At 39.6% G+C, this 11,967-nt stretch overlaps 2 protein-coding genes across 2 annotated transcripts; one reads left to right on the top strand and one right to left on the bottom strand.

Moving 5' to 3' along the window:
- Positions 1-2,553: 2,553 nt before the first annotated feature.
- Positions 2,554-3,600, bottom strand: LOC115818872 (trace amine-associated receptor 1-like). Its single transcript, XM_030782372.1, has one exon. The coding sequence runs from the start codon at positions 3,598-3,600 to the stop codon at positions 2,554-2,556; it is 1,047 nt and encodes a 348-aa protein (XP_030638232.1).
- Positions 3,601-8,877: 5,277 nt separating this feature from the next.
- On the top strand, positions 8,878-11,676 carry LOC115818908 (protein LEG1 homolog). The gene is made up of 6 exons (XM_030782407.1): positions 8,878-9,205; positions 9,518-9,601; positions 9,898-10,082; positions 10,247-10,368; positions 10,714-10,952; positions 11,445-11,676. The coding sequence occupies exons 1-6, from the start codon at positions 8,911-8,913 to the stop codon at positions 11,594-11,596; spliced, it is 1,077 nt and encodes a 358-aa protein (XP_030638267.1). The 5' UTR covers positions 8,878-8,910; the 3' UTR covers positions 11,597-11,676.
- The last annotated feature ends 291 nt before the right edge of the window (positions 11,677-11,967 follow it).

The following is an 11,967-nucleotide window of genomic DNA, read 5'->3' as shown; positions in this document are numbered from 1 at the left end:
GTGGAACAGGCTAGCGATAAAGCCTACCCTTCAACTGTCTTGTACATCCCCCTGAAAGTGGTTCCAAAGTTATATGATGAGGAATCCAGCTGATTTATAGTCTATCAGTCTGTTGGACTTCATTCTCTTATGTGTGCATTCTGTTGCTTGGATACCAGGGCAACACTGAGGCTTACATTTGGCCAGGGAACCAAGGCTTCATCAGCCTAACATCATCCCTCTCAGTTCTACAACCCAATGTGTAATGTAATATTTTATCCACCACAACGAATCTCAAAAAGTGCTTAACACTTTTTGATAATGGTAGGTTCTCGAACTCTCACAGTCATTCTTAAACTGTGGTAAATGTATGATCAGTGGTACCCACAGCATCACCAAGTAGTACACTAGACAGCTGTGGAAATTTGTTGTCTGCTCTGAACAATTTGAAATTCTAAACAAAACTAAGATTAATATATGTTCAGCTATTTTACAGCTTTCATAAAATATGTTGCATCTAATGCATAGGCCATGTAGGCTACATATGTAGGCTTTACAGCCAGCTTTACTTGCACTTTTGGGAGCACGTTAGTGGCACTTGTTGCGTTAATGTTCGCAAGGGAAATAGCCATGCCAAAGTCATGCACTTCCTGTTTGTAGCTGAAATTCCTATACTAATATCAGCATATGCATATTTATTGAAATTTGATTTACTTCCTTTGGTTTAGCACCATCCAGCATTTCATGATAGCCTACTCAAAAACTGGATTGTATTTGTCGAAAAACAAGACTCCTCTTGGTGTCATCTTCATGGTGATGAGCAAGAATTTTCAGAACCAACGCTTAACAAGATTGACCCATGGCATGTCGTCACAGATATTCACTTTTTTCACTCTGCCCTCTGATAGACTGCTCTGTGGGCAGACACTTTTTTGTTTTTTGAAAAAATTAAACTGTAAATTTTAAAATGCGTAACTTTGTTCCTGTTTATCTTTTTTTTTTTGGTGAAGCTCTGTCATGCGGTACTGTCCACAGCCCAAGGAACAAAAATAAATAATTAAAATATCAACAGCCAAGCTCATGTACATGTTAGGGGTTGCACAGGGCACTCGAGTATTCGAGTACTCAAGCAGTTACATCCATTCTCGAGTTTCTACATTATCATTGATCAGATGTGGTACTTGGTCTTAAAAGTTTTAGAGCCACTGGGTTAACAGCATACATACTGTCATTATTTGTTAACCCTAAATGACATGTCAGTGTACCCAATGAGAGTGCTCTAAAGGATAGTAATAAGGATTGCAATCAACAGAGACTAAAAAGTTGGTAACAAAGCAAAGGAAAAGGCAACCATTCAAGTGAATGTGATTATTAAAAAAAATGAACAATGATGTCATTACCATATAGCAGTTAACCTTATATAAATAAGAAGTGGTGACGTATTGACTTTGTATCAGAAAAGTGGCAGCATTACAGCCTGTGGTAATCTTAGGAGCGTCCTCTATGATGGGCAGTGTTTCCTAGTTCTCACTAAAGTTCTCTCCTGTGTAGAGCTCTACGCATATTTCTCCTATCCATATCCCTTCCTCTTTCTTCAACCATCAACACAGAAACAGAGATCACTTTTGCTTGATGATTTTATAAATGTTTGTACATCAATGCTGTAAAAGTAGTAATGTGAATTCAAATTAAATGAAGTAATTATACACCAGCTATAGCAATTTGTTCATTGTTCTCTTGTACTGACTAAAAATAATCTGCATATTTTAACAAGCCAGTTAAGTGTGGGTGAACCGCTAATACACTGAACACAATTACATGACAGGGATGACTGTGACATGTGAAAAATTTAGAACAAATATCCTTTTAACATAATGATATTTAACACTCTTGTCCCTCTAATGTTGTCTGACTTTTTTTTTTTCTTAATTCCATAAATATGTCATTGATGTTTTTTAGACTTAACAGGCTGTAGAGACTCTACTCGATAGACATCATTTTTAAGGCAGAGGATTATGCCCTCTTCATAAAATTTTTACATGCCACTAACATTACAGTCTGCATTTATTTTAAATGTAAAGGAAGATTTTGTTATGTTAACTTGCATCTTCACACTTGTGATTATGTTTCGAAAAAAGAGCTGGAAAGATAACCAACACACTATCATTCAGTTAATATTTGACCCACAGAACTGCTTGATGAAGAAAAATTGTTGTTTTGACATTGGAATCATAAGACCAAACAGGAAAGATTATGTTGTGAGGATGTACTACAGTCCCTGCACACAGTTAATATTTAGTCCTCAAAAGTGCTGGTTGCACCTAAAGTGTTTCTCTGAAATGGAGATTGTAATGTATGCCAATTTGGGGACAATGTAACCGTCCATGCAAGTTTGTTTTTGCTGAGCTCTTTGAGAGCTACAGAGTCATTTCTCTTGCAATCCTCAGACTCTTATTAACTTAAAAGTGTATTAGGCCCAACCATCTGAAGCTGTGTACACAGAGAGACTTTTCAGTTCAGCTTGACCCAAAGTTTCTATCATGGTGTACACTTGCCAGCAAAGGAAGACGTTTTTCACTCTGAAAACAGTTTCATCCTTGAAGAATCAGGTTGAAACACCTTTCCCAGTAAAATTACTCTGAAAGCATTTCTAAACCAGCTGTAAAAGAACGCATACACTATAGGATTGCATGTGGAATTCAAATAACCAACCCAAACAAGCATGTCAAATAGCACAGGTGGAATTAAGTAGCCAATCATTGGATCAATGACATTACAAATGAAAAAAGGAGTCCAAAAAGATAAAAATACACCCATGATAATAGCCAGAGTTTTAGTGGCCTTTTTCTCCGTCTTACTCAAACTTGGTTGTTTGTTACTGGTTTTGCTTTGATTTGTGGTATTTTGGATTGCCTGTGCTTGTCGCTGCGCAACCAGGAATATTTTTAGGTAAATACCAAGCATGATAATTCCTGGAATGTAAAATGAGAGAACAGAAGATACAGTGCTGGAAGCTGAGGTTTGGAACAAAATACAGCCACCTTCACAGACAATATTGTTATAGTAAAATTCTTCAATGCCAAGGATATTGAGCTCCAGAAATATCATTCCAAGGCCAATTACGGCAGAGACACTCCAGCAGACTGCAATCATTATGCCTGTAGCAAGGGGTGTAATTCTACTACGGTACTGTAGAGGGTGGCAAACAGCATAGTATCGATCAATTGAGATGAAGGACAGATTTAAAATGGATGCAGTACACAACATGACATCGACACTGCTGTGGATTTTGCAGAAGAAGTTCCCCAAGTACCAGCAAGTTTCCACAGAGCGCAGCATGCTGGGGGGCATCACGAACACCCCCATTAGAAAGTCAGCTATGGCTAGGGAGAGGATGAGATAGTTGGTTGATGTGTGTAGCTGTTTAAAGTGAAAAATGGTTATAATGACAAGGAGGTTACCAAAAACTGTAAGAATCACCATTGCCCCAAAGAAGATGTACAGAGAAAGTCGTATTTGCAGAGGATAAACAATCCTATGGCAAGAACCATTTAAAGACTCATAACAAAAAGGGGGGTTTTGTGCTGTTCCGGTTTGACTTAAATTGAGTATAAGGTCCATTGACTGAAGTGATTTTTTCTCTTCCCAGACAAAGGGCCTGAAAAGAATGAAACAGAATACATATAAGTCCAACATTCATTCATGCACCATAGTGAAAACAAGCATGGTATGATTTGTAAAATTTCTCAAACATTGTCTATACTTACCTGGGCTGTAGATCTGAACCAAGTCCAGCGTTGTATTGAGGAGTCCTGATATATACTTTGTGGTCTAAACACTCTCAGTTTTCGGTCCATGAGGCTGCTTTTCCCAATGGTCACTAAACCCCAGACCTGGTCATTAGTGTTTGCAGAAATATCCCAGCCCTCAGGTGCACTCTATCCTCCTGGCTATAGGGTCTCTCTCTCCTCTGTAAATGTGACACAGGTGGGCATAGGTCAACTGACTGACACACATGATATAAGCAGTAGGATAAGATATGAATTATTTCTATTTAAATCTGACATGAGGCATATGTATGAAGTTGTCAATCACTGGTACATTGGGCACTTATATGTCAGGCATTATTGACCACACTTTGTGTCGTCTTACATTTCTTACATTTCTGTCCACATAAATTGTCATAACACACACACACACACACACACACACACACACAAAGATAGATAGATAGATAGATAGATAGATAGATAGATAGATAGATAGATAGATAGATAGATAGATAGATAGATATAGATACACACACACACACACACAAACACACATATATTGTGTTATATATGTGTGAGGTTTTGAACCATGCAATTGTAGTTCAGATGCAAATTTATTTTAGCTCAGATGAATACTCTTTGTGAACAAAATATAGTATGTTTATATTCACCTAATTGCTATTGTTTTTTTGTGTTATTGTTGTTTCACCACAAACAGCTGTTTGTGTATACTCTCACTAGACTTGTAGGTCAGTGTGTGGTCAATGTATGGGTGTATGTTTTGAAGTGCCAAGTCAGAATGTAAATGACTGCGGTTTCCAAGGCCTTTATCTCATCAGTATTTTAAACCTTTCAGTGGCCTACGGTTTACATCTAAGATGCCAAACATTATCAGAGAGAGAGAGGGAGAGAGAGAGTAAAGAAACTTACTTAATAAGGCTTTGTTCAGGCCAATTCTGAAAAAAGCCTTATTGTGTAAGTTTTGAAATGACTGGGCTTATCTCAGTAATCCTCCTCGATGTTGTGTCTGCTCTCTTGATTACATATATGAATGGACTAGAAAATGATTTATTCTAACAGGAAAAGCAACATTCTGACTTAGAAATTATGAAGGAGTCAAGAGGCCTCAGGATCTGTCAGATTCTCACACTCAACTCTCACATAAAAGAATAACCAGGCCTGCAGTTTCAATTAAGTGTTTTTCTAAGTTGTGTCATTTATAGTTTTCCAATAATTTTCTGGAGCTTTAATTCACATAAGATTAAAGATTAAATAAAAGTTGCACACTTGTGTGTGAAAAAAGGCAATGTGTTACCCAATGGTTACACCTAGTGGTCACAATAACCACAAGAGATACCAGTATCTGTCACAGACATCTGATTTAAGTGGGACACAGTAATGTAAGCAGTTAATATGAGCTCCTATATTTTCCATTTGTCTAATCACAGGTCAGGTAGTAAGAGGTAGAATACATAACAAAAGTTGCTTGGGTCTGTAACGGACAAACTGAGAGAGAAGAGTTGCTTTTTGAGCAAATTTGTTATGGATTCATATCACTGGACAAGAACTGTACCCACGTATTTATCAGATAAAAAACAAAAAACAGACACTAAGCATACTTGTTCTGTAACCTGTTCTTTGAGCTGTCCTAAGTACAGCAGACATCAATGTGTACCCTGTCTCTGTTGACAAACACAGGGATCCTTTCCCCTAGCCTAAATGGTCCACAGGTTGATGGCCCTATCAGATCCAAGGTCAAAATGTATGTAATGTCTCTCTTATGTAATGTTGGTCTGCTTTGGCTCTGTCTAAGGCCCACTCACAGCACTGATTTGAAGGTGCAGACTTTCTTCACTTAAAACAGTTACTATGGCATCAAACTAAAGACTAATCAAACATGTCATATATTTGCAGTATCTGTTATTTTTTACCCTTACAATTTCTTTCCTGAGGCCTGTGTTCATACAACTATCTGAACTGGGAAGCATACATAATTAACATAATTCTTTTTTATTTTATTTCATTGGAATCCAACTGGAATTGGTTAACATGATTTTGATTCTTGACTCTAAAATTATTTTAATCACTAAAACAACAACTTTTTCTCTCAGTGGTGCAGTTGGGTCTCTTCTACTGTAGCTAATACTTATTGACTGTGACTGATTGGAGCACTTTGTGGTCGGCCATCCATCTGAACAAAGCCAAACGCTCCAGTTCTGCAGTTCTGTGAGGCAGAGGGGACTGCTGTGGTCAGGCTAACACATACTACAACTTCTGGTGCTGTAAAGCAGAGTAACAAGATGTATCTCAGTTGACCAGTGAAGTTGTTTCATATTCTAGATTTTTCTGACCATTCTAATAAGCAGTGTTGGGGAGTGCCCTGATTTGCCCCAAGGGTAAGCGTTACATCATGTCATTGCATCAGAAAACAACAAAGATCACAACAAAACTTCTCTCAGCCAATAGAATGGCAGAATGATGTCACACATTTGACAAGCACCCCACTGGATTAAAGTGTTAGCCACCTCATTAAAGGTGTTTGTGTTGGCACTAAATGAAGACCTTAAACCCTAGCATTCACGCCATCTTTCACACTTCTCACAGCAAAGGGATTCATTATTCATATACAGTCTGTCAAAGCAAGCATTTTGCCAACCAGTTGTTTATGTAGATGTTAACACCTATTGTGATTAAAGGCAAAATAAAGGAGTCTGCCCTGGGGTTAAGTAATTCCTTCAGGCATTGCTAAAACCTTTCCTAGTCTTGTATTACATCAGAATGGCCAGAAATATTGCATTTTTACCCATGTACCTGATTGTTCTTTGAGCTATGGTGGTAATTGGTCCAAGGCAATTTATGGGCCTATCTGAATGCCATAGCCAAGAAAATGTCACAGAAATGTACATAGAAATACACCTGTTGAGAATTTTGAGTGTTTACCTTCTTAATAAAAATCATTCATTTCTATTTATTGTCATTTACCTTTTCAGTTACTTATACATTGGCAAGTGAGGTGTTTTTTTCCCAGTGAGAAGTCTGTTTAGAGATGCAGGGTTTGGCCTGACTCTTTGGCCCTCTAGAAGAAGCAGAGACAGACTGAAAACTGTTGTCTAAACAGGTCTACGTGGCTGTTGCCTGTGTGTACCCACCCCCTCGAACCATAAGAGTCTTTCTATGAACTTGCTGAATTTAGTAGTGGTAGTAGTGGTGGTAGTAGTAGTAGTAGTGGTAGTAGTAGTAATAGTAATAGTAGTGATAATAGTGGTAGTAGTAGTAGTAGTAGTAGTGGTAGTAGTGGTAGTGATAATAGTGGTAGTAGTAGTGGTGGTAGTAGTAGTTGTAGCAGTAGTAGTAGTAGTAGTAAAAGTGGTAGTAGTAGTAGAGGTGGTAGTAGTAGTAGTAATAGTAGTAGTAGTAGTATTACATCACTGAGCTAGTGGTCAGTTTCAAAGGAGTATATCTGGTTTATCACAACATTCAATCTCTACATGCATATGTATATGTGTGTGTGTGTGTGTGTGTGTGTGTGTGTGTGTGTGTGTGTGTGTGTGTGTGTGTGTGTCTGTGTCTGCGTCTGTGTGTGTGTGTGGACTCATGCGTGTACATGTGCAAGGCACATATATCATATGTAGGCAAGAGTCATATTCCCTGGCAAGAGCATGTAACATGTAAGTAACATGTCCAGCATCAGCAAATGACATGAACAAAGGTCATTTACATATGTAATGCCTGCTTTGCTGGCACTGTGTCACTTATCTGCTGAAATCACATGTATGTGCATATTCTCACACATGTACCGTTCGCCTTCGCCTCAACATAAACGTTTATATCTAGGGTTACTGAGTTTAATCTCATCCAGTCTTATGTTTATCCTGTGTTCTGTGATTAAAGTCCACCGTCTCGTCCCTCTATAAAAGCCCCGGTCCATCTGACACCAGTCAAAGGGGAAAAAAGCTAAACCTTGCACACATCAACATGTCTTACTTTAGGACAGTGGCTGCAGTCGCCTTGCTGGTTCTGCTGGTTGAAGCTGGAGAAGTGACAGAAAATGATTACCCCATTCAATGGGAAAAGGCTCCGTCAGATCTGTCTGAACTGCTAACAGTTGATGGTGCGACTCTTTGGCCTTCTAGAAAAAGCAAACAGAGACAGACTGAAAAGTGTTGTCTAAACAGGTCCACGTGGTTGTTGCCTGTGTGTACCCACTCCCTCGAACCATAAGAGTCTTTCTACCTAACTGAATTTAGTAGTAGTTGTAGTAGTAGTAGTAGTAGTATTACATCACTGAGCTAGTGATCAATTTCAAAGGATCCTATCTGATTTATCACAACATTTAATCTTTACATTTAATACATCTGTGTGTGTGTGTGTGTGTGTGTCTGCATGTGTGTCTGAGTGTGTGTTTGTGTGTGTACAAGTGTATGCTTGTACATGTGCTAGGCACATGTATCATACGTAGATCCACTGGCAAGAGCATGTAACATGTGAGCAACATGTCCAGCATCAGCAAATGAAATGATCAAAGGTCATTTAAATATGTAATGACTGCTTTGCTGGCACTGTATCACTTATCCGCTGAAATCACACGTATGTGCATATTCTTACACGAGTATGGTCTGCCTTCGCCTCAACATAAACAATTTACAATTTACAATTTACAATTTGGCATTGAGCAGATGCTTTTAACCAAAGTGACTTACAATAAGTGCATCAATCAGATCACATTGCCCCATAAGCAAAGATCACAATAAGACTGTAGATTAATTACCCTCAATATCACGCTCCTGGAATTCTGTGACAATACACGATAAAAAACAAGACCAGCAACATAGGGACGATTTTTGTGTGTGTGTGTGTGTGTGTGTGTGTGTGTGTGTGTGTGTGTGTGTGTGACATAAAAAGGGAGGTTAAACAGTGGGGGACAGGTCAGTTCTGAAAAGGTGGGTTTTCAGTTTCCTGCACAAGATGGCAAGAGATTCCACCGTCCTGAGTGACTGCGGAATCTCTTGCCAACATCTAGGGTTACTGAGTTTAATCTCATTCGGTCTTATGTTTATCCTGTGTTCTCTGATTAAAGTCCACCGTCTCGTCCCTCTATAAAAGCCCTGGTCCATCTGACACCAGTCATAGGGGAAAAAAGCTAAACCTTGCACACATCAACATGTCTTACTTTAGGACAGTGGCTGCAGTCGCCTTGCTGGTTCTGCTGGTTGAAGCTGGAGAAGTGACGGAAAATGGTTACCCCATTCAATGGGAAAAGGCTCCGTCAGATCTGTCTGAACTGCCAACAGCTGATGGCGTGACTGTCATCAACCCTTGGGACTTCAGGCACAGGATGGCCATGTACAGGGTCCTACTGAAGGAGACGGATCAGTACATGGGCTCCATGGGGCCTGGGCCCAAAGAAAGTCCATTATGGGTCTTCCCCATGCAGCTGGGCTGGAAACTAAAAACAGGTACATTCTCTCTCTCCCAATTCGTTTCCTGTAATTGCTCCTTTCAGAATAATAAAGTTGAATTGTACTGTGTCGCATTGCATTGCATTGAATCAAACTGAATGGAATGGAATGGAATGGAATGGAATTGAATTACTATGTGTACTGACATCATGTAAATATCGAGAAGCATGTCATGAAATAGATAAATGACCACAGTATTTATGCTGAAAATAACGTAGCTTATTTTACACAAATGCAGTTAAGCTCTTGTGGTGAGAGAATCTGAACCAAATCACAGACGGCGACGTAAGCATACACTGCTGTTTACAGGTCGACTGGCAGACCCTACCGGTGCCAGCACATGCGGACATGCTGAGGACCCCATATGTATCTCCACAAAGAGTTGGTGGTCTTGTGAGTATGGCTTCCCAACATCATCCCCACTACCCAGTATACCAGCCTGTCAAACCTGCCCCCAATATACCAGCCTGTCAAACCTGCAGCAAACCAGCTACAAACTTCAAGCAGCCTTTGCTGTCAATACCACCATGTAAAAAATTTAAATAAAATTAATGAACAGGGTGGATAAATAATATGTAGGGGCTACATATGAAATCATAACATCTCACATATTCATAAAATCACATATCCAGTATGTTCACACATCGCTTGTTTCTGATGGTGACCCTTACTGTTCCCGATCTCTCCAGGTGTGAATTACCATGTGTCCGCCCTCCCATTCCTGGCTGCAGTTCATACGGGAATTATTGGGGATGGTCAGATTCAGGTCCAGATTCAGGCACCTGCTGACGGTTCCCAGGAATACTGCACAACTTTCTCCGATTGCTCCACAAAAATGCCAGAGTTGATGAACAAATGGGAGACCTTTTTCAAGGTATGACTCAGATTCCAGCTCTTTTTTTTTTTTTACTTTTTCCATCCATCCATCACCCACAACAACACAACGAAATCATGTCAAAGTGTGAAACAAATTTTTATTTTAGATGCTATTACAATGTCAAGATGAGCTGTGTTGTGATGCTAGCTGTTTTCTTGCAGTCTCTGAAAACCATTAGTAGCTCAGACATCCCTGACTTTGAGAAGAAAGACCAGATTCTGGGCCTCATGTGGGCAGCTGACCTTGAGTCTATTGATGTGGCCTTCAAAAGCTGCTCTGAGAAGTAAGTAACACTAACTCACTCTCTGAAAAGAGAGACAGAGAGAGCAGGGAAGAGTTTATGGTGCCTAAAATGGAGGGATCTCATTTTTGTAAGTTTGTGGTTTGTCCTTCAGGCCCACAGTATAACATTAAGTTGATATAGACCTCAACTGATTTTACAAAAAAGGACTTTCAGTTATGTTGATAAAGGGTAAACAGATAAAGCCACCTGGCCTGAGAGCTGGACCCAGGGAACACAGCCTTAACCCTTGTCCTTTCATCCAGCAAACACAAACATAAGATCAGAGAATCCACACGCATAGTTACTAACAGTTTGTGCTGTGTTATGTCTCCCTGTGTATCGTAGGTTGAAATCCTACTCAGGCCAAGAGGTTTCTTTTGCTCAAAGCTGGCGGGAATCAACCCAGTACGCGGCTGCCACCCACTTTCAACCAAGCCTAGAGAAGATCAAAGTCCTAATGACTCCTTTACCCAGCCGAATTCTGCAGGAGGGTGACAACGCACCAAATATCCCTGATTTAAGCAGCGAAGAGAACCACACTTTGTATGTCTTCAGCTGGATGAAAAGAATGAATAGCTTACTTGGTAAGTACATGGATGGATGGATGAATTATTATGATCAGTAAAAATGAACAAGCACACCTCATTTAAGGGTTGAGAGGAATGTTGCCACAAACTGCCAATTCTATCATTAGAGAGACAGACATATGTGACACAAAGCTGTTATATGAGGTCATAATCATACATGTCAGCATTTAGCATCATGTAAAGATTGTTTTGTAATTGAGAGCGAAAGTCAATTTCATATGTTCCTCTTCGCAATCACTACCTGTTCAGTAGAGCTTAGAAAATTCAGTTTCTTTTGGACACCACAGACAGACACAAATGAATGAGCACAGAATTTCAAGGTGAAAAAAAATAGCTCTGCCCAAAACAATACATCTGTCTTCCTCTTGTGGCTAATTAGAGTAGGTGCAACTCTTTCCTCATAAAGTCAGAGCCAGTGGTCCCTTCATACATTCAGATAAACACAAGTTATCAATAGTGCGTGTATTAACACCTTGGGTCTTCTTACAGGTGGTTCTATAATGCATGTCTGGCGCAATGCCATGTGCTCCGCCAGGACACGGGAAAAAGGTCAAGTCCTGATGCAGGAGCTCTTTTTGGATCCAAAATTTGCTTTGTCCACTGTATTCTCAATCATTACAGAGATGTCCAGCAGCTGCTAATACCACAGCAAGCCAACAGCAACACTCCCTCTATGTTTTCAGCAATGTCAGTTCTCAATAAAATCACACTACCCCCAAAAGACGCGTGTCCCTGTTTTTGATTCACATTAAAGTTGGTCCAACAGACTTGAAGGGTCAAAGAGTCATTGCATAATTCAAAGTTTGATATTAGCCTAGACTGATTAAACATATAGCAGGGTGAGAAATTGTGGCAAGACTGATATAATTTACATGTCATCATTTGCGGCAAACATTGCATCATTTACATACAGTGGCAACACAGGGCTGATTCCTACAGTGTTACAGGTTAGATCTACGGGAGTTCTCAAAGACCACAATGCAGTGTACATAGAATCATACAATGAGGTCTA

The sequence above is a fragment of the Chanos chanos genome, chromosome 8, assembly GCF_902362185.1.
Source record: "Chanos chanos chromosome 8, fChaCha1.1, whole genome shotgun sequence".
NCBI lineage: Eukaryota > Metazoa > Chordata > Actinopteri > Gonorynchiformes > Chanidae > Chanos > Chanos chanos.
Note: the sequence above shows the minus strand (reverse complement) of the source record. Positions and strands in the feature narration are given on the sequence as shown.